Here is a 23668-nt window from a genome sequence, read left to right on the forward strand (position 1 = left end):
CAAACCAGAGTAAAAGACTCTTCTACTGGTCAGATAATATCAGACTGAAGGTTGGTGTCTAAAAGTAACTGAGAAACACTGAAGCCACTGTTTTTTCATTTCACATCACCTAAATGGGCTGTGATAATGTTTTCCATGATGTGACCTCTTGTGGTCGTGTGAGTAACAACAGAAGATATTATCTCCCCAAGCGTCTGTCCCAACATATTTGTTTAATCTAACCATGAAAACACTCTTTACTAACTCTCATGGTTTACTATATGTTACTTCAGTTTGTGCAGCAATGAAAAACAACCAATTTTTATCATTTTTATCAGCCTGTTTAAAGACTGTATTGGTGGTTTATATATACGTATATAAAAAAACAATCTCTCACTCGGCTCGATCTTGTCTCCAGAACAAGATTACCAGGTTATTTGAAATGTGTAGTTTTGGGGATTTAATGCTACCCAGATACATACTACAATAGGTTCGACATCCGACAGTTTTCTAAGCCGCTTTATCTGCTCCAGAGGTCACGAGAGGTCGCGGCCTGTTGCAGAACGCACATCAGTCTGCACCTGGACGTTTTAGACTCTTTTAAACTCCTGTGCTTCTGTATTATTGTCCTAAAAACAAATAATCTCAGAAAACGTCCCTCTTGTTATTAGACATCTGATCTCATGCACTAAGCTGCAACTGACACGACACCCTCAGTTAATCCCGCTCCCATATAGTATATATCTTTTGTTTTATTTCTCAAACTTTTCTCACTGTGAATATAAAAACGGTCATAGTTTTTTTTTAGACTCTGTACTGTAATGCTTCAAGATGAAACGCTGCAGCCCACGTGCTTTGTTTTTCAGCTGATGTGAAGAAGATGTGCAAAGACAAACACAAACACAAACAGGAGCTGGCTCGCAGCCTGCAGCATATATACGGCATCAGGTAACACGGTACAGTGTTTAATTACATCCCTGCTAGAGACGACGGCGGCCCAGACTCAACTTGTCCCTGCACACGCTGCCAGATGTCTAGTTCGCATGACAGTTATTGTGATCCCCTCCACACACACACACACACACACACACACACACACACACACACTGACACACACTCACTCACACACACATACACACACACATGCCTTTGTCTTCAGTATTAATGTGAACTGGACCTTACCCTCTTGACATGACTTGATTCATGTGGGGATGAGACACAGATACTGAATAGTTGATGAGCTGGGAGAAAAAGAAAAGAAGTGGATGGGGTTGGGTGGGGGCAGAAATAGAGAGAGGCTGACGGAGAGAGAGAGAGAGACGGAGACAGAGGGAAAGAGAGCGGGATAGGGAGAGCGGGAGGGAGAGGGAGGGAGCAGAGAAAGGCGGGTATCCACTCGCCTGGCTCCACACAGCTTCAATAAGCCCTGAGGTTTGGGAGCCTTGATGGAAAATTACCTTGTGACCAAGAAGGGAGGTCAGGACAGCTAGAGTCAGACTCCTCTCATCCCCCGGAGAAGCAGCAGCAGCAGCAGCAGCAGCAGCAGCAGCAGCAGAAGCAGCAGCAGCAGCAGCAGCAGCAGCAGCAGCAGCAGCAGCAGCAGCAGCAGCAGCAGCAGAAGCAGCAGCAGCAGCAGAAGCAGGAAGAGCAAGAAGAGGAACAGGAGGAGGAGGAGTAAAAAGTAGCATGGCCTGTGCGTTCGGCTGATCTCAAGGCAGCGAGGTCGTCGGGTCGGACCGGGGTCGAGTCGAGGCCATGGAGAAGCTAAAAGGTCCGGCGGCGGCGGAGGGATTCACCTTCGCCACCTGTGGATGGAAAGCGATGCTCCTGCCGCAGCTCAACAGACAGTCGCTGTACGTGTACGGCAGCGAAGTGGCCGTGGAGAAGGAGTGCATCCGACAGCTGGAGAGCGGAGTCTTTGTCATTCACCCCTTCAGCCTCATGAGGTATTTATTAATACAGTACAGCTGATAGATTCAGGCCAGTCGTGTCCCCGAGACCCTGCCTGCACCCCCACCCCACCCGCTGGGACTGAGACTGTGTCTGGTGAAGTTCAGGAAGTTTTTACTGGTGGTTACTAATTAAACAGCCTGCGATTAATACAGAGTTATGTTATTGTTATATATCCAAATTATTACTCTAATTAATCAATAAGTGACTTTACTTTCTTGATAAATGAATTTTTTTCTATTCCCAGATGCTCAATTTCACAGATTTAGCAGTTATATATAGGCTATCTATAAAAAATGTGTGCTTTTATATTTTTCATTAGTTTCTGACAGTTTGTAGGATTAAATAAATTGGTCAATTATTAGAGGAAAACAGAAAATCTGCAGATGTAAGCATGAGTTGCAGCCCTGCTCTGTGTTTTTTTTTTGCATATTGCCTGACTCATGTTGTTACATTATTATTGCGTGATTCCAAATAAGCATGATTCAACAGTGAAATGGTTCGTTATATGGTTCATTATGTTAATGGTTTGTGTGCTGCACTGCTGGGAGCGCGTCTGCAGATGTGAACATAAAAATAGAAACAGAGGGAGAAAACAACTAAACAAAACATAAAATAATAATAAAAGAAGAACAAAAAATTTGAACAGCAGTAGGCTACAGGAGAATTTCATTTACATTAAATTATAATTATGTTTATTATTATTCTGACTCTGGGAGGTGAATGTGAGGATAACAGAGGAGGATTATGGGGGGGAAACAGATGGATCAGATCAAGTGGCTGCTTTAAGAACATGTTTTCATAGACGGCTGGTTTTGCATTATCCATGCAGTATTGTTGTTATTAGGGCGTAAGGCGATCGGATGCAGTGAAAACAGAGATGGAAATGAAACAATTGGGGGATCAGAGAGCAGAGCAGAGCTACTTGAGCCTGGATATTGAACCCTGGCTGCCTGGTGTTAGTGTACATGTGCTGTTACAGTATCAGAGGGAAAAATCAGCTTCTCTTACCGGCCGCCGCCGCCGCCGCAGCAGCAGCTCGACTGTCTAATGAGCTGCTTCTGGCAAATGAACTGAGACGAGCAAAGAGAGGGAAAAAAAAGGGAAAAAAAAGATCTAAGGCTTCCTCAAAAGTGTGTTTTTTTTTTTCCTTTTTGTGATGTTTCTCCCACAGGAGTTACTACATCATGTGCATGATGGCCATCACGTTTCTGAACCTGATCGGCATCCCCATGGAGATAGCGTTTCTGGACGGAAACAGCGGCCTGGCCTGGGAGGGATTCAACGTGTTCTCGGATACGCTGTTCCTCATCGACGTGGCTCTGAATTTTCGGATGGGCATCATAACAGAGGACGGGGAGGTGAGAGTGGCTCTGCTCTATTTTCAGACACAATCTGGAGGACTATAATCCCTGTGCAGACAAGCAAGCACATACAATCCATCTCTGGCCCATCTGTAATCTACTCAATACACGAAAGGCTAGATTAACAAACTCCGCCCCCACCCCCCCACCCCCTCCCACCCCCCTCGGGTGAAATTGGCACTTGCTGTTTGATTTTATAACAGGGATTATTGTATTGGATGAATGAGAAGTATAACGTTTCCAATTAAGTATTATGCAGACTATATCCTGTTTGTTTTCATCTGCTCCTGCTTTGTGACTTATATCTTGCCAATCACAAATGACCCATCTGTGTTGTTGTCGTCCGCCGCCCGTGTGTCGCCGTGGTGTTTACTCCACATCTGGTTTATTTGCCCAGATTTATTCTCGGTCGATTTCTGCCTCGTTTTGAAATATTCATGCGTGTGCCTCAGTCAGCAACAATTTCACGTTGGCTGTCAGATTAATTCAGATTTTTCTTTCTTCTTTTTTTTTTTCTTTTGAGGACGCTGCTCAGCTCATCATCTGGCACCACTGTCTGTTTCCCTCTGTCTCTTTCTTTTTCTCTTTTCCTCCTTTTAGTTTCGTTTTTTTGGACAAACTCCCAAAATATTGGTTCAGTTCAAGTGTTAAATTATACATCTGATCGTTGCACGTGCTGCACGGTGTCTCCATCCATCTGCTCAGTCTGCTGCTCCGCTCTCTCTCTCTCTAACTCTCTCTCCTCCCTTGTCTCTCTCTCTTTCTCAGGAAGCTATTCTGGACATCAAGAGAATCCGTGTCAGTTACCTGAGGACATGGTTCATACCGGATGTCATCGCTGCCTTCCCGATCGGCTACATCCTGCTGTTCGCGGTAAAAACACAGACGGACTGTCGAAGCAGCAGAAAACAAACAATGTGCTGCAGCATGTGTCATCTCGCACAGCAGACACACACACACACACACACACACACACACACACACACACACACACACACACACACACACACACAATGGAAAATGTACATGTTACAGCAGCATATGACAAAACAAGGTAACAAAATATAAAAGAGAATCATTCTGTCCAGTTTTGTATATACTTCACCTTCTTCAGATCTCCTTATTATTAATAATAATATGTACAACAGCATCTGAATAAGTTCATTTATCATTTGAATCATTTATTTCAGTAGTTCAATTCAAGTATAGATTAATTAGACACATTTCATGTCTTTTTTTTCTTTTAGTTATGACTTACATTTAATTTAAACCCCAAAATTCAGTGAATCAAAACATTTGAATATTGTGAAAACTGTTGTAACCTAATGATGTCACACACAAATCAGCTAAATAACTCAAAACACCTGCAAACACTGCTGACCTCCATGATATTCAGATTTATTAAAGGGATAGTTCAAAATTTTGGCAAATTGGCCCATTGCCCTAATCCCTATAGTCTTAGCAGTAGGTTTGTTACCTTTAATTGTCGGTGCAAGCTATTTTCAGAACGGCGGAGCAGAGCCGTGAGCTGCTCAGAGCTGCGCTACGGAGGCTAATGGGATTTCTTGGTTTCCCTCATCAAACTCATCAAATACACAATCCAACAACTCCAAAACGCTCTGGTGGACAAGTTGTGACCTGCACATTCACCACACTATGAGATAATAACAGAATGTTACCAGACAGAGTTGTTTTAGTGGCAAATGCAGAGACTGCTTGCTGAAAAACTGTCCCTGAGGGGAACGCGCATCAGAGGTTTTGCATGAATTTCCCTCTAAAACAACTCTGTCTCATAACGTTCTGTTATTATCTCATAGCGTGATGAATGTGCAGGTCACAACTTGTCCACCAGAGCGTTTTGGAGTTGTTGGATTGTGTATTTGATGAGTTTGATGAGGGAAACCAAGAAATCCCATGAGCCTCCGTAGCGTAGCTCTGAGCAGCCGTTCTAAAAATAGCTTGCACCGACAATTAAAGGTAACGAACCTACTCCTAAAACTATAGGGATTATGGCAATGGATCAATTTGCCAAAATGGTGAACTATCCCTTTAAGATGCACCTGTATATACACTGTATTGCTTGTTCTAATATTGGTACATATACAGTACGGTTATGGTTATATATATGCAGAAATAAATTTGAATAGAACACAATCATGGTTAATTAGCAACTAGAAAGAGTTTTACAGAAAGTAAAGAAAATGAAATGATGGGTTGGAAAACTTTAATAAAGATAATAGATATTCTTTTTTTCCCCCCTGTTTGCGGTCCCAGGACTTGCAGTACCAGAGCGAGGACAACCCGTCCAAGACCAACAAGATGATGCGCATCCTGATGTTCGTGCGGATCCTGAGTCTGATCCGACTCGCCCGAGTGTCCAGACTCGTCCGGTTCTTCAACGAGGTGGAGAAGGTGAGTCCGAGCCTTCAGATCTCACCTCCTCCTCTGAAACTCAATCAACCATTTTTCCTCCTCCTGCAGATTCCTTTACCGCACCAGGGCTCCGGTGACAAATCTGACTTTGAACCTCTCACAATGTCATCGGTGAAACCAGATCTGAGGCTCATCGATCAAAAAAATTGCGTCATTACCTATTTTTAGAAGTCGTTTTAGAAATCTTTACTTCCTCTAAACACGTGAACTGTTGCACTTACAGCTCAGACGTCACAGGGCCGAAGAAAAGTAGAGCTCAAATTTATTTTATGGTCACGTGGTCGTCTCATGATGAAACACAATCCATCTCTCTGCCGTCTTGATATTGCATTATGCATGTTGTGTGTGTGGGAGCCTTTAATCGGCCACAAGTGGCTGAAGTCGAGGCTCTTTTGGCGTCAGCGTGGCGACTGCACCTTCTGCGAATAAAGCTGCGTGTCCTCACTAATTGATTTCTTAATTTCACACGAACACATATCTGTTTACTTTTAATCCTCCTCATTCAGAGCAGCGACACTGAGCTCCATCGCTCCATCGCTCCTCATCCTTCATCCTTCACCGGTTTAAATTAATCCTGAGGAGCTTCAGTCGTTTTCTGGTCACCGATACGATCGGCCTTCATTTCAATCAACATCGCCTCCGACTTAACTCAGCTCTTACTTTAAGTTGTGTTTGTTTTTTATTGAGTCCAATTCAGTAAATCTTCCATTGTGGTGCAGTGCAGTTATTGTGTAGTTTGACTTCCAGATGTTGCAATGTTGAGTTTCCTCAATCTTTCACAGGGTCCTGGTAAAAAAAAAAAAAGCTGAAGATGTTGGAGTTTTATCGTCCTGCACAAATAATGTGAAGCTTTTCTGTCGTGGTAGATAATAATAAAAGATAATGAACTTTTTTTATATAGCACAATTCATGCATAAAATGCTTAACTTAAGGACAGATGTAAAGGACAACAGAAAATAATTCAAGTAAATCACAGGTAAGACAAGATAAAACAGCAATCTGGTATAAAGGAAAGTCATTTTGGAGAATGGAATAAAACTGAAACAGCAGGTTTTAAAGAGAGAACAACGGTTTATGGGAGATAAACATTAAAAAGGAGACAGATTTCTGCCTTTTAGTACAAATTGGGAGCAGTTAGTGTGGTAACTTTATTTAATTATCTGTTATATTGGATTGCAACAGGAAAATTGAACAAGGGAAACTTAATTTTTGTGTTTTGTTTGTCTGTTTTTTACCAAACTGATTCTCTCTTCATGGTTTTGTCCATCACTTCTGTCAAAATCCCAAAGGTTTTAAACGCTCTTATTTTGAAAAAGGAAACAAATGTCCACCACAGTTTCCAGATGAATTCATTTAACTCAACTCACCAAACTTTCTGTGGTCGTGCAGAGACTCAACAACGCTGCAGCTGCACTCACTTTCAGTTTTACCTGCAGATGAAGTGGTTAACTTTAGTTAAACTGTTGGCTCGTCCACACCTTGTCTGCTCGTCTGTCCGCTCTGCTCATGTTTCCTGTCCCTGCCAATGCACTTTGTTCTTGTTGTTGTCATGTTCCCAGATCACACCTTGATAGACACCTGGTTGCCATAAAAGCTTTTAATTTAAAAAGTCATTGCTGCCTCAGATTTCCGTGTCATGTCTTTGTGGCAGGTGTCCAATGCGAACCTGGAGGTCGTCCGCTTGTTCTTCCGCATCCTGTCTCTGTTCATGATGATTTTCCTGCTGTGTCACTGGAACGGCTGCATCCAGTACTTTGTGCCGATGCTGGAGGAGTTCCCCACCGACTGCTGGGTCCGCAAGGAAAACCTCATGGTAAGAACGGCGTACTAGCGACGGCGACGGGCACCATCACCTGTTGATAAATCCACTGTGCAGGATTTTCGGGTTGGAGATCCTAGAGAAACACACAAGTCAGAAGTCCCATCCCGTTTCCTCAGACTTCTCTCCTAGAGCACAAGAACACGTTAACGCTTGTTCAGCGTTGGGTTCACATCAAGGTGAAACCCAGTTACTTTTAAAAAGTAATTACTGATAGTTACTAGTTACTTTCCCCAAAAAGAGTTTTTACATTTAAAAAGTAACTAATTACCAGGAAAAGTAACTACTGTGTTACTTTTTTTTATAAAATGTCAAATTACTTAGATGTTTTTATATGCTCCATTTTATTTGAACTGGATTTATATTCAAGAAAGTGAAAGTATAGAATACAGTTGTTGGGACAGAGACGGCAGCTTGATTGACACATCACGATCCAATTGACTTGATTGGATGCCGTTCTTACAGGCTTGTCCGTTCCACAGGTGACTGACTTTTTTCATTTTTGTGAAAAAGCATTACATTAATTGCAATCAGGGTGTGAAGAGGATTTCAAGCAATTCAGACATAATGCCCTAGAAAGAGAACTCCAACTCTACCTTTAACTAATTAATTAAACAGCTTTGGAGTAATTGTGATGGTTTAATAAATAACTAAGGGAGGATGGAGGCTCTGTCCCAGCTCTCGCCTCAGCGGCACCGTGACACAAACGCACCCCTTAACCAGTAATCTCTTCTTTATGACAGATAACACAAATATACACATGGTAACATCGTAGGGGAGAGTGGGGCACGTCCTAGCACGGGGTTCGTTGTAACACGGACATTTACACTGGGTCCCTCTCAAAATGCTTCTGGCCAGTTACTCACACAACTAATAGACGGTCCCCTGCCAGTTTTGGACGCAGTTCAACAAACTTAAACTATGAAGAGTGTTTTTTTTTAGGTGACAAAAGTGAATTCCTTTGTCATACTTGTCTTTCGATTACTGAGCTGCTTGTCTAAGTTACTGAATTCAACTATGTATGATCTTGTTAATTGACTTGTTGTCTAAAACAAAACGTCAATTTAAATCATGTTACCATCTCTCAAAAAATAGCTAGGCTTTAAGATGTCACACAGACGGGGTTAGATGTAACGCACTGTTACATCTAACCCCGTCTGTTACGTGGGACGATAATTAAACATCATACAGACCTATTCAGACTTTGTTGACAGCTACTTTGTTCTTTACTCTTTGACTCTTGTTCATTTTGATCAAAATTTCTTCAATAAATAAGACACACTGTGTAGGCTACATCAACACAGAACAATTATCTATTACTTTGTAGTTTTTTTCCGCTTAACATTATCATTCTGAAAACAGTATTAACCTATAGGATATTGATAGAACTGATATAGATAGAATTTTATGAAATTATTTGCATGAAACAGAAGCGTTACAACTAACCCCACCCTTTTTCACTTGGCCACTTCTTGGTCCAATTGTATACAAACCCTAAGTGCTAGAAAAAGGCAATGGCTGTTCAGTAGTAGCAGAGAGGTGTTTTTTGGTTGTATAAACAAATATGATTAATCTAACTCATATATTTTTTAAATATTCAGCCCAAATCAAAATGTGTTATAATGTTATCCACCGCTCCATGGATTGATATTCTCGCTGGCTTTGTTGAAAACCAATGCACACGGCCGAGAGGAGGGTTAGCAACACAGAGGAGAAGAGACCGGACTTACATAGTTCCCCTTTAATAGTTTTAAAAATGGATTTATTGTAGTTGTCAGATTAAAGATTTGTTTGACTGACTCACCTTTAGACAAGGTATATCACCATGGTAACCTTATAACTACTGATAATACCTAAAACTCCAGAGTCATGATTCCTATAGAAAAAAAACAGGAGTTTACAATAAAGTGAAGATTAAATAATAAAGAGCAGGAGATACTCAGGATGACACGGAGGGATTTTGTGATGATGATGATGATGATGATGATGATGATGATTGGAAATAAAAGCGAAAAACCATCCGACGTCTTTTATTAGAACAATAATCCCCCCACACTGTTTAATATTTCCTGTGATTATTAATGCAACGTGTCAGTCAGATTAACCTCATCAGACATTAACTGCTCCTCTCCTCCTCTCCGTCTGAAACACTCTGACATTTACTTCTGAATCTTTTATGAGAATCAAAACTTATATAATAGTTTGTTCATCATCGGACCGTAAAGCAATAGAGAGTTTATAGTTTATCCCTATAGTTTTACTTTTAATATCTGTGATTTATTTCCACCGACTGTGCAGCTTCTTTCACTTGTTTTAGTCATTGTTCACGTTTTAACCAGGTGAAATATGACTTTCTGACGTCATTGTAACTGAATCTGTGATATTGATTATACAAGACGGTCGATGTTAGTTGGGTTTATTTAAAGCAGAAGTAAGTGATATATTTGTGTTAATATAAGTCTTAAATAGTTCTATCTTCCGACAGCAATCACTTACATAGAGTGTTTGGACTGAAACACGGGTCTCTCAGTCACTCTGCTCTGCTCTGAGCCGAGGAGAAAACATTTATCGTATCCTACAGTTTTTATCCAATGAGGAGAGAGAACGGCATGAAGGGCTGTGTGTGCAGCCAAGGGATGCGCGTGAATGTGGTGACGTAGGGACGAGGACTGTTATGGTGCGTTCAAGGAAACTCGTAACTCGTGTTTTTCCGAACTGTGAAGTCGTACCAGTTCGATCTGGTACGAGTTCACCGGTCGGAAGTTACGAGTGGCCGTTATAGTGACTTTCACAGGTAAAACAGGTCGGAAAAACACGAGTGGGTTGCCTGGAACGCTACAATGTCGTAAGTTGTGACTTGAAGCTGTAATTTACGGTTTCAAAAGCCTGCCTGGAACGCAGCATTAGCCAAAACGACCGGACCACTTACTTCTGCTTTAAGACAGATAACTTGATCGTGCTTCATGGTTCACATTTACAAAAGGAACCACTGATGATAAAACTGTTTTTTTTTATTCCCAGAATGCCACAGTGATCGTGAAGTACTCGTGGGGAGTTTTCCGAGCTCTCTCCCAGATGATCGCTCTCTCCTACGGCTCCATGGACGCTCCGACAAGTGAGAAGTTATTGATTAAGTAGAGACGAGTGGAACAAAACTGGACTGACTTCATCACCAGTCACTAAACGAGCTGCTGCTGTGTCTTGTTCCTCAGATTATGTCGAGATGTGGATCGTCATGGTCAGCATGGTGTCCGGGTGTCTCATGTACACCGTCCTCGTCGCCAACGCCACCACCATGATCGCCAACATCGACCCGGCCGCCAAGGAGTACAAGAGCAAGGTCCGACAGTACCTCCACCATGTTTTTAATAATAATAATAATCACTGAGTTAATCAGGAACAAGAAATTAGTCCAAATGATTTCATTTCAACAGTCGTAACCTTGATTTAAGTTATGAAGTTGTTCACACAAGCAAATTAAAAACTTAAATATAAGAAGATAAGATGAAACCAAAGAAAATATAAAGTGCATAAACGACAAATAACATAAATTAGAATTAAAACATATGAGTTTAGTTATTAATGTATATTTCACGGGACAGAGCAAATTAATCAACACTGAAACTTTGAAAATTTGCCCCTGTCAACATCTAATCAATGTTTATTAAAGATGATTCTTGTTTTTTTAATATGACACAGTACTTCCAAGTTAATTCTGTGAAAATTGTGATATTCACTGAATTACATCCACTACTGCAACAATTTTGGTTAGTTTTATCCCTTGTAGTTACTCCATTGTAATTGTAATGTGCATTTTTATATTGATATGATATGATATGATATGATATGATATGATATGACATGATATATTGCATTTAATATTGATTTATCATTTACATTGTAAAAGTTTGTTTCGAAAATTAGATTTATCCATGGACATTTTATAGTTTAACTACATCTCACAATGTCTTGCACAACACAACACAAAGTAACAAAGAGAAATTGTATAAATGTAAAAATAAATAAATAAGTTACTTAATTGAATAAATAAAAGTACGGAACAAAATATAAGTAGAAGACTTCTCCACCTGCAGAAAATCGGCCTACATTACTGTATTTACATTTCTATTTCTATACTTTTTGTTTTCATTAATGTATTTCTTTCCCCCTCCCCACGCAGATAGGTCGTCTGGAGCACTACATGGCCTTCATGAAGCTCCCTCCTGAGCTGCAGCTCCGTATCAACAACTACTACCAGGCTCGATACGGGGGGAAGTGGTTCGACGAGAAGGACGTCGTCAAGACGGTGTCGTCCGCCCTGAAGGAGGTGACGTATCTCTGGGCCGCTGCTGCTGCATCCCATAATCACCCCTGTGAAGTATGAAGTGGTGCAGAGCAGGGAATTCTGGGAAAAGACTGCAGAGCGTTTTGTTGAAAGTTGTGCCAGATACAATTTGTTGAAGTGACAATGGAGCTACATCTAATTTTTACTTTTACTGGAATTAAAGCTGAAATTTTTATTATTTTATTATTCTATACACTGATAAAAAAAATTGTTAAACCAACTGTCCTTACAACTAAAAATACTTTCTATTAACAGTGACAAAGATAATGGCAGCAAATTCTCACATTAAAGTTGTACTCATGTAGAATAAGTTATTGATTTTAATTATGATACAAGTGTGTGAACAATTACCCAGGTGTAACATCTAAATTTTCATGCGAATAATAAATAAGTGACTTTAAAATATGTTTCTATAGAGGAAAATTATTATTTTACAGACTTTTCCAATTTTTATTTTTTTTTATAACACTTTAAATAAAGGGATTCAACTCAAGTTGCTGCACTTTGACCTTTATAATAACAAACTAGATATTTAATAACAGATAATTAATGAAATTTGTAACTGTAATTGTACATGGACTTGATTGTAATTGTAGAAAGCAGAAAAATTCTATATGAATAACACAGTAACTTTGCATTGCAAAAATGAGAAACAAATGTAGTTCATAATTTTGAAATATACTGTAAAAAAAAATTGAATTACGTTCCATACAATTAGGATATATGTTTTTACAGTGTAATGCTTAAAAGTGTGTAGCTATTACAGTATAAACTGTTCCATATGTGATTATATGTTTATAATATGTTATTGGTTACACAGCCTTTATTGTTATTGATCTGCATCATCTCTTTCTTGTGAATTAATCATGTTTAACTATAATTTGTTTTTATTTTTCAGCAAATCCTGACGGTGATGTGCGGCCGGCTGCTGAGGAAAGTGCCAGTGTTTCAGAGCAGAGACGAAAACTTCATCCACGCCGTCCTCCCCAAACTGGATTATGAGGTTTTCTTGGAGGGCGACGTCATCGTCCGACAGCACGTCCCGGGCGACCGCATGTTCTTCATCGACCACGGCCAGGTCCTGATGGAGACGGACTCGTACGAGAGGGAGCTGTGTGACGGAGACTTCTTCGGAGGTGAGTTGGATTTACTCACTTTTTATTATTTTATTTTTTTTAATAATCTGCTGCAGAACGTGATGGAAAATATTCAGTGATTAAAAACAGAGTGCGTTTTTACAGCTCAGTGAAATGAACTGGAAATCAACCTGAGTACATCCCATAATAATAATTACACCAAAGCACTGACTGCACTGTACAGGTGTTGTATAATGAATATAATGAATGAGCAGAAACAACAAAAAGTGCTACAAGCTCATCTGTGTCGTTAAACACTGTTTAGTTTACGCAATCTGTTTCAAAATGTTACAAAGAAATTAAGTGCTTGAAGTCAAATTAAAGTGCCTACTCATCTCCACATCAGTACAAACTTGTCTTTTTTTGTTTTGTTTTTTACAAAACTCATTCATGTAAAAAATAGATTGTAGTTGGTGTAAGGTGTATTGTATTATTTGAACTAAGATGAAGTGTGATGATGATTATTTAAATTGACATGCCCGAAATAAACAAATTGATTGATTGATTGATAAACACATTCAGCTACGTTTAGCATGAGCTGCATTTCCATTAAGTCAAATTATCTCTACTGCGTATGTTAAATGTTACTTCTTTGGGTTAAAATCTTTTTCATCAAATTAATGACCTGGTCTTTCATTATTAAGATAAGAATAAGATACAATGCAAACCCCAATACAATGGACCTGATCCCAAATCTATTTGGTGTTTGAAGCATTAGAAAGCAGCTGTGTTGTTGTTGTGGCCTAGTGGTTAAGATGCATACCACACAAAAATTAGCACTAGTTAAATGTGATTTCCACTCTCTCCATTAATTTCCTGTCACCTGTCATCACTGCATCCTTAAATAAAAGAAAAAAATACTAAAAATCAACTGCAGCAGCATCTCAGTGTGCCAAAAATTAAGTTTTTAAGGATCATGCAGTTGTTCAATTTACCTGGGGCTGCATGTTTTTGATTGGCAACTAAAAAGAATAAACCAAATTGTTGGATTTATTTGTATTTTTCATTGTTGTTGTTGTCAGCTGGTGTCACAGTACAAAGGCCGGCTGAGGTCACACGTCGGCCACGGGGCAGCTTAAGCCTCATGGAGCCGATTCTCTGACTCACAAACAGTTTCCAGTAGTTTCACTCTGGATTAATCCACAGACCTCAGTTTTCACTGGAACTACTGAACAGAGGAATCAGCTCTTAGCTTGTTCTGTGGATTATCTAAAGTAAAAGGAGAAGGAGGAGGAGGAGGAGGAGGAGGTCATGTATCGAAGCAAATGTGTCTCATATTTGAAATTAAAATGGATTAACAGAACTACTTTTTCATTTTCAACATATAGCTGCATTTATTGACTCATAAATAAAATGAATAATCAATATTCCAAACTGCATTTTCATTTTCTTCTTCAAGACCGCTCATTCTGTGACTTCATTGAAAAAGAAAAGAACATTTAAGATTTCATTTTCAAAACATCCTCCCACATATTGATTATTCATTTTATTTATGAGTCAAAAAATGCAGCTATATTTTGAAAATGAAAAAGAATTACTGTTAATCCATTTTAATTTCAAATATTAGACAAATTTGCTTCGATACTCATGTTTCTAGGAAAAGATGTCGCTCCAGACATTTTTAGGCGCCGTGAGCTCCTCAAATATTCATATATTCATGTATATATATATTCAAATTCACTACACTGGAAAAAAAAAAAAAAAAACTCTGTGACAAATATTCAAAATGTGGACATTTAAAACCAAAACGCCACAGTGGTTTTAAAATTAATAAATATCAAATTATCAATTTCCCATCTGGCATTTGGTGAATTATTTCACATGAATATGTTTCTACTAATATATCACACTGCTTATCGTGCTTCCGTTTGCTAACACAGGTGAGCAGGAAGCTTCTTCTTTTCTTTTCTTTTTTATTAAATCACAGCCGAACTAAAGTGAATAAATTCATCTTTTCCAATTTGGGGGATTTATTTAATTCTCGGGCTTTAAGTGGGAACCGGTCCTAATCTTTTTGGCAGCGAACCTCACCAGCGTTTAGGGCTAAGCAGGCTTCCCCGAAAAAAAAAAACCCAACTCGTCCGGGGCTGGTTATTTAATTTAGGATTAATTGTCGGAGCTCATCGCCGTCATTAGGGTTTACTCGCTCATTAAGCACGCTCTTGTGGTTTCCCCCTTTACTCTATGTGTGTGTGTGTGTGTGTGTGTGTGTGTGTGTGTGTGTGTGTGTGTGTGTGTGTGTGTGTGTGTGTGTGTGTGTGTGTGTGTGTGTGTGTGTGTGTGCAACAGAGACGTGCATGCTGACCAAAGGCAAACATCTGGCCACGGTGAAGGCGCTGACCGACTGCCAGTGCTTCTCTCTGACCTATAAGGACTTCCGGGCGGTGCTGGAGGGCTTCCCAGATGTCAGGAAGGACGTGGAGAAGATGGTTCAGCTCGAGGCGGACGGAGAACTTGTATAAGACTGGGGGAAAAAACGGAGAATCCCCCCGGACTATTTATATTATCATGGGACGGAGACTGAGACTGAGGTGAATGAATGGACACGAGTTGGATTTTATTCAGTCTCCTAAACCGTCAGCTATTATTATCAGCAATAAACAAAGACCTCAACAGTAAAGACGGGTCGAACTTTTGACCTCTGCTTCCTCGTTGATGATGATGATGAAGCGATTTATAGAGTTGTCGTTTGGAAAGTCGATGTGTCGTCTGAGGCTGGTTACACACAAGGCACGTTTCAGATTTTATTAACTGATCTTACGGCCCTTTTTCCACTACACAGTTACAGCTCGACATGACTCGACTCGGTTAAGGTCATTTTCCATTACAGCCGAGTTCCTCGCGGTTCCTCCTCAACGTGGGCGGGGTCGCATAACTTCTTTCGACGCCATAGAGAAATTCTGCGCAATTACAAAAATCTTTAATTGTTTTTGTTGCACTTCAAATTGTTGTTGCAGTTTATTTAAAACCTAAATTTTAAATTTTAAAAAGCAAATGATGTGTTTACAATAAATGCATTGTCAATATCCCAGTAAATCAACCCAGGTTGCACCTTTAGCTAAATTTGGTACCATTTCATGATTGAAAACCATAGATGGGTAAAGACATGCCAGATAATTCGTAATGACAGATTAGAAAAATGAAATGAGTTTGTAGGTTAGTAAACAATCCATAATCACTATACTATATATATATACTATACAATTGGCCATTATAGAGGGTCCCAAATAAAACTTTTGCTTAGGGTCCTATGGAGGCTTGGTCCGGCCCTGCGTCTCGCACTCTGTTTTTCTCTATTTTTTATCCTCTTCTCCTCAGCCCCAACCTCACTCGTCTGCACCTCGTCGACGGACCACAGTGTAGTTTTCCACACAGCAGACATTTAACTCACATGACAGAACAACAACAGTCTCGGTTCAGATCAGTGGGTAATGGGTGTGTTTTTTTTAAACTCGCAACTCAGGCCGATCAGTGGCCGACAGTCGGTTGATGAAAAACGTTTTAGGTTTTAGTCGAGTCGAGCTGAATAGCGCTTGTGGAGAAGGGCCTTAAGAAAACATGCTAAACCGTCAGGACAGTTTCAGCCTTTGCCATTTTAGAAACTATTCCCCAAACATGAGATCTTACAGAAACCTGCTGCATGATCAAATGCGACCAAAGAAGAAAAACGATCTTCGTCTTCAGCCTGCCGTCCTGACATTTGGTCTTTTACGACGTGAAAAACAACAAAAGAGAACAAGAGTAGGCCTATGGTTTATGTGACTCAACTGGGAGCAGTAAAATAATGATATTGACACGTATTGATTGTCATCGTCCTCTGTGTGAATCCAGCCTCGGTGAGCAGCTCTGATGGGACGTCCTGGTTTCATCCAACAAGAGGAGTTTGTTTTATTTGCGTTGTTTTGGATATAAATGATCTAGTATATCATCAACTATTATACCGACCATGTTTACTGCTGAGATCTGTGAACATGTCGACAACGACTGGACAAGGAACACGTGCACAAACCGTTTTTAACTCATTTAAACGGAGGTCGATGATGAAATAATCACCACAAACCGGTTCTTTTACCTACAAACAGTCATTTAGATCAGTGGTTCCCAACTTCCTCCAGCTCCTGGCTTCACCACAACGAAACAGAGGACGAATATTTCTTAAAAAACAGGAAGTTCAATATTTCTCTTTTTAGTTTTGTCCATTTGCCAACTCACCATCTGTCTCTCTTTCTTTTCAATTCTTCCTCTCACTACTAATGGAAATCCAGTTTTAACCATGGATCATGTCTTGTAGCTGAAACAGCAGACAAGTAAAGTAAAGGCGTTCATTCAAAAATACCATTAATATATGTAAATTTTATCTCTAATTAAATATTTTTCAGTATAATTTAACCGTCTTGCGTGTGATTCGTCCACCCCCGTTTGACCTGACAGTTGGGAACCAGTGATTTAGATAATCAGGTTAAACCACCGTCTGTCGGACTTCTGCTGTTTCTTCCTTCTTCTAATTCTCTGGATGTGAGGATGGTTGGACTTGTTCTGCTTCAGCGAGGACACTGGTCTATGCACTGTTTGACATAATCTGTAATTTATCAATAAACATGAATAAATAAATGCCAGTTTTTCCCAGAAATCAATTCTTTTTCATCTTCTTCTCCCCTCTTCTTGTTGCTCTGAAGCAGTAGCCAAACAGGAAATAGCTTCTGTATACATCTACTGTTTTAGAGCAGAGAAGAAGAGTTGATTTCTGTTAAAGGGATACGCCAACATTTTTTTTTTACATGTCTTGCCTCACTCCCGAGTCCATGACAAGCAGATAGACACCATCCTTTCGACTGTGCGTGCAGTAACGAGGGAGATAGAGCCGTATCGCCCGTAATTAGCTTAGCTCAAACGCTGGAAGTGCATGGGTAGTGTTAGCCTGCCTCCACCTAAAGTCATCAGAGAAACACTCTTCAACAACTCTAAACGGAAACCTTCTTCGTCTCAGAGCCGACAAAACTCTCCGGTAAGGCATCTTGAGCGGTCAAATGCCGGTAACGGGACGAGATTGGTCAAAACGGAGGGTTCAAATTCTATCGTCATGGTTTTCTGTATGTAAAGGGCAACGGGTGTTTTATTTTGTGAAAGTAACCGGAAGTGCGTTGGTCACAACGGCTAGCTTGAGTAGCGCCGAATTTGTCCGAACAAAATTGTAAACAGCTGGTATTTAGACAACTTAACGACACACTGCTGATCTAAACGGCTACTTTCTCGCCTAGAAATGCCAATAAAGTGATATATTTAAAGAGTTTAGAGCTGAAATGAAATCAGTCAGTAAACTTTATTGTTAATCACACAATGTAACTGACAGTTACACAGGGGATCGAAATTACGTTTCCCCAAACTCCAAATGTGCAATTTAAAAACATTTAAAAATTTCAACATACATTTACCACACATACATGACATAAAATCACAGATATACTGAAATCAGCTTGCTGATTTCGGCTCGGGTAGGAGGCAGGCTATCACTACCTATGCACTTTCAGCGTTTGAGCTAAGCTAATTACGGGCGATACGGCTCTATCTCCCTTGTTACTGCACACACAGTCGAAAGGATGGTGTCTATCTGCTGGTCATCGACTCGGGAGTGAGGCAAGACACGAAAAAAAAAGTTGGCATATCACTTTAAATACTGTAACATTAGCCGTTAGTTTTCCAGTTTATTATTTAGATCTGCTTTAGAGGAAGGTGCAAACTCATGTGTGTCATCTTTTTTTTTTTTTTCTTTCCTCCAAAATGACATTTATTTTGAAGTCGTATTCTTATTACACGAAACAACAACAATAAAGCTGCAGATACTGGAACATGAAACATCATCATCATCTTGTTTCATCCGAACACGCACACGGTGCCCGAGGCCAGGCGGTGTTTGTACTCGTACAGGAAGTAGGAGGCCGGGGGGAAGTTGCACTTCATCTCCATCCGGCCCGGCACCACGTGCACGGCCACGCCGGCGCCCAGCCCCTCCTGCAGCTTCTGCAGCATGCGCGAGGCCAGGTAGCGCCGCGCCCGGCCCGGGTCCTCCTCGATGGCGGCGTACACCTCGGGCGGCGGGTTGGGGATCTTCCACTCCAGGTCCACGATGAGCTGGTGGATGCGGCTCTTGTCCAGCGAGGTGGGCGTGTCCCGGTAGCACGCCATCACATGAGGGATCGGAGCTTCAGACTCCACGGACAGGAAGTTGTTGGCCTCCTTCTCCTCCATCTTCTTCTCTCCATCTTTCTCCTCCTCCTCCTTCTCTTCCTCCTTCAAGGCCTATACACAGGCATGAGAGAGTGGAATGAATTGCCGACACATATTAAACTCACCAGTAACTTAAAGCAGAAGTAAGCGATCCGGTCGTTTTGGCTAACTTCTTGTCAGTCGATGGAGTTAGCAGTCCCCGCCCTCGTTAAGTCCCCCTAATGGGGATCTTAAAGGATAATTTCCGTTTTTTACAACCTGGACCTTATTTCTAGCATAAAATACGATCATTTTACTCACCCAGAGTACAGGCGCCGGATGTTGATAACATGCCACCACGGGCTCGGAGGGGAATAGCACTAGTGTATCATAACAAAATATTGGCGAAATGAACGAGTTTTGCGGCGGATAATGTGTTATTTAGAGGCTGCATTGCGTGCCCCGTGTTCTCGCATTATCTACGGATATACGCGCCGCTCCACTGGGGCTAATTTCGTCAAAACAACTCCAAATGACACCAAAGTTGTCTGGGTGAGTAAAATGATCGTATTTTATGCTAGAAATAAGGTCCAGGTTGTAAAAAAACGGAAATTATCCTTTAATAATGAACAAATAAACATGGCGCGCACAGCCGGGTGGAGCATCACCGCCCAGCGCAGCCAGTCGTAGTTCTTCTCCAGCGTCTTCAGGATGCTCGATGCCGCCTCCTCTGGCGGCGCGCGGTTCTGCACGGCCTCGTCCAGCTGCTGCCGGATGTCGCCCTCGGCCTGCTCCAGGAAGTAGCCCAGGCAGCGGCCGCCCGTGTTCTTCATCTTCCTGTAGAGGGCGCCCATCCGCTCGGACCACGTCTTCATCAGCAGCGCCTGGTCGCGGCCCGATAGAGACGCCTGAGTGAAGAGACACAGGAGGCCGGTGCCCAGCACGAAGTTCACCTGGGGACAGAGGTCAGAGGTCAGAGGTCAGACAGATGTTTCCACTGATGTTGTCAAGGGAACCTTCCTTCAGCAGGGAGGAGGAGGAGGAGAGAAGAAGTGACGATGAAGGAGCAAACATGAAGCTCTTTAACATTAATGCACGGAAACTATTCACCGAGGATGGAATTGATTGGACGCTGCACAGATGTTTGATCTTCACCTCTGGGCCCAGTTGTTCAAAAGGTGAAATCTGATCAGATTTTGGATAATGGATTGGAAAGTGGGTTGTTTCAAAACTAGAAACGGATTCTGAGATCGGATTAGATCACGTGATCCAATCTTGTTTTGTTTTTTTGTTTTTTTTAAAGGAGCATTAAAGGTTGAATATGTAGAATATTTATTAAAAGCTATATTTTTTCAAAAATAATACATCCATGGGGCCTTTAGAGGGGTACAGAATGAAAGTATTGCTTTTCCATAAAAACAATTTTTTTAGTCTGAATTATTATTTTAAATTTTTTTGACGGGGTCGACAACTGACTTTCTGTCAACATTCTGTTTACATTCGTACCTGCCTGTAGCCGACATGTGGCTCAGTTCTCCGCTGTTTTCCTGCCTCCTCCCGGTCGTATGCGTTTGTTTCCAACCAAGCCTTTTTAATAATCAATCGGTGGATCAATGGATTATCATATACTTGTTAGGATGGGTGTATTTGTGTAGTCTTATATGTCATAAACACGTTTATCGTCGCGGACTTTCGGTGCCACGGAGCTCCTTTTTTTTTTTTCTTCTTTCAACTTGAGGAGAGCAGTGACAGCGGAGGCTCTGAGCAGCAGCGGTGTGGAAGGCAGAGAGCCTCCACTGTCCCTGTAACAAGCTACAAGTCATTTATTATGCTGTTAATGACGGTAAAAATGAAACATAAGGTAAATATCCTGCTTAGTCCTCCTCCTCTGCTGTCCTCTGATCAGAGCGGAGTCCCTAGCAACGGCCCGTTTTACCTAGCAACGGTCTGGCAATCGACTGCTGGAATTCTTTTTCTGTTGTTTTTCTTGTAATTCTACATAGTCAACCATTAACGCAAATCCAAGTTCTTAATTCGGCCACTAGATGGAGCCAGTGGCGGAGCACATCAGATATACACAAGCTCCTGAGCGCTCAGCCATTCTCAAGTACCGGTACTCGCAATGCCACCAACCTCTCAACTGCCAGTCAGGATGACGTCACACCTCTTTATATAGGGTGGTGTTAAGGAGGCGGGGCTAAGGGCCGGGCCGGCTTGTCTCATAACAAAGACAAATTCTGCATTTGCCCCACAGACACTACACTGTTGGCTATTTTCTTTGTAAATTTAGTTATGGCTCCCCCCGACCTATCTTTTGCATATTTCATCTTATTTTATGCTATTACTGCTGTATTTGCAATAATGCTCCTTTAACATTCATGCACGGAAACTATTCACCGAGGATGGAATTGATTGGACGCTGCACAGATGTTTGATCTTCACCTCTGGGCCCAGTTGTTCAAAACGTAATCTGATCAGATTTTGGATAATGGATTGGAAAGTGGGTTGTTTCAAAACTAGAAACGGATTCTGAGATCGGATTAGATAAAGTAATCCAATCTTGTTTTGTTTTTTTTGTTTTTAAAGTATATTTTTGGGGCTTTTTTTTTTATTGCCTTTAATCGATAGTACAGTGGAGAGAAAGACAGGAAATGGGGAAGCAGAGAGGGGGAATGACATGCAGGAAAGGGCTACCCGATGTGGGATTCGAGCCGCCTGCAGTGAGGACTGTAGCCTCAACATGGACATTAGAACATCAGATTACCTTTTGAACAACTGGGTCGTTCCTGGACCATCAGATCATATGATGTTTGTTTGTGTGTTTGTTTAAAACACATCGAGAAGAAAACAGCTTCCAAAATATAATTTCAACAAAACTTCCATATTTCCCATATATGTATATGACATAAAACAGTATATCTCTATATCCAGAGTGATGTATACATGTCACCTATAACAGGATATATATTTTATTTATCACCACATATACACATATATGAAGATATAAGCTAATAATATGTAAGTAAAATTTGTACATAAATAGATCTTAAAGTATATATTTGATGATTTGAATGTGTTGCAGCCATATATTTTTGCAATTGTGGTTACTAACAACATAGATAGATACATTATTTACATTTTTATTCATTTATTTTTTCCTTTAAACATGTCTGTCTTCATATTCTGGGACTTTAGGACATTAACCGTTAATCATATAATAATATATAATCATTCACTGACAGGTGGAAATATGTTTATGTGTGTCATATGTACAAGCACACATTACATATGCATACACATATAAACATTAATGTTTGTATGGATAAGACATACAAGAGTTCCAATTTCTAGTGGGTTTTATATGGTTTCATACATATGTTTGTATTTTATACATTATAAATATTTTGTTCATATATTCAGTTTATGTACATATATTGTTCGTTTGTTGTTGTTTTTTGTATAGGTTGTATTAAAATCAAGCCCAGCTCAGCTCTAATGACTCTGTCTCGTCTTCAGTACAACGACCCATCTGGGATTCTTGGCAGCGAGCGACGCCGACCTGAGAAACGTGCCCAGACCTCATTTGTGTCGTTAGCAGAAGTGCTGATGCCTGCGTTGTGTTGGCTCAAAATAACTCAAAATAAACGTCACAGATGTCACAAATTCAGTTTTAACGAGACACAACGTCATTAAAAAGTCAGAGCACGGAGTCTGTCGGTGCAGGTCTGTGTGCTGCTTGACACTTTATCACCCGCAGCTGTTTGTATATGATAAGTTTCTACAAGGTTAAAGAAACGTGGCTGCAGCTCCTTCACTCACCAAGGTCAGCTTTGATCACGGTCGTAGATATTCGTCTGTGTTCAGTTTATCATAACAGGATGTAGTTTGCTTCATTGTTTTCAATCTGTTTCTTTGAGATCCACTCAGACCCCTGCGTGAGGGAAAGTTGTAACAATCGTGTGCGCCTCAGTGAAAGCACCGGGGCTTTTATCTCACATGGTGCATTTATGCAAATCAGGTCACGGTGCAAAACAAGTCCTTGAAAAGAGCACAGCGCACACAGACCGCTGCATCAGCTCCCATTTCAAGCTGAAAATTACTTCAGCATTAAGACTCGTCCACTGAGTCTGAGCTCCGTCTGACGGCCTGAGGCCATTTGGTTAGTCGACTGTGGGTTAATTACAGTACAGTTTCTGGGATTAAAGAGAAAACACAAACAAAACAGCTGTTTTGGATGGACCGCCCCCACGCTGCTCCTCCAATTATACATCTACAGTGAAAGAAAGTATTCAGACCCCCTTTAATTTTGTTTCACCATTTGTTATGTTGCAGCTTTAAAGGGATAGTTCAACATTTTGGCAAATTGGCCCATTGCCATAATCCCTATAGTTTTAGCAGTAGGTTCGTTACCTTTAATTGTCGGTGCAAGCTATTTTTA

The 23668-nt window shown here is 40.8% G+C and overlaps 2 protein-coding genes across 2 annotated transcripts in view; both read left to right on the forward strand.

Moving 5' to 3' along the window:
• The window catches only part of pla1a (phospholipase A1 member A), a 119982-nt gene that overhangs the window by 32116 nt on the left and 64198 nt on the right, over positions 1 to 23668 (forward strand). The window lies entirely within an intron of this gene.
• hcn5 (hyperpolarization activated cyclic nucleotide-gated potassium channel 5) lies at positions 1735 to 15717 on the forward strand (the record flags this gene model as incomplete). The annotated part of the gene is made up of 10 exons (XM_083996849.1): positions 1735 to 1925; positions 3104 to 3290; positions 4062 to 4166; positions 5568 to 5705; positions 7378 to 7539; positions 10567 to 10660; positions 10758 to 10885; positions 11726 to 11872; positions 12789 to 13026; positions 15316 to 15717. The coding sequence occupies 10 exons, from the start codon at positions 1735 to 1737 to the stop codon at positions 15486 to 15488; spliced, it is 1563 nt and encodes a 520-aa protein (XP_083852975.1). The 3' UTR covers positions 15489 to 15717.

This window comes from Trachurus trachurus, assembly GCF_905171665.1.
Source record: "Trachurus trachurus genome assembly, chromosome: 21".
Taxonomy (NCBI): domain Eukaryota; kingdom Metazoa; phylum Chordata; class Actinopteri; order Carangiformes; family Carangidae; genus Trachurus; species Trachurus trachurus.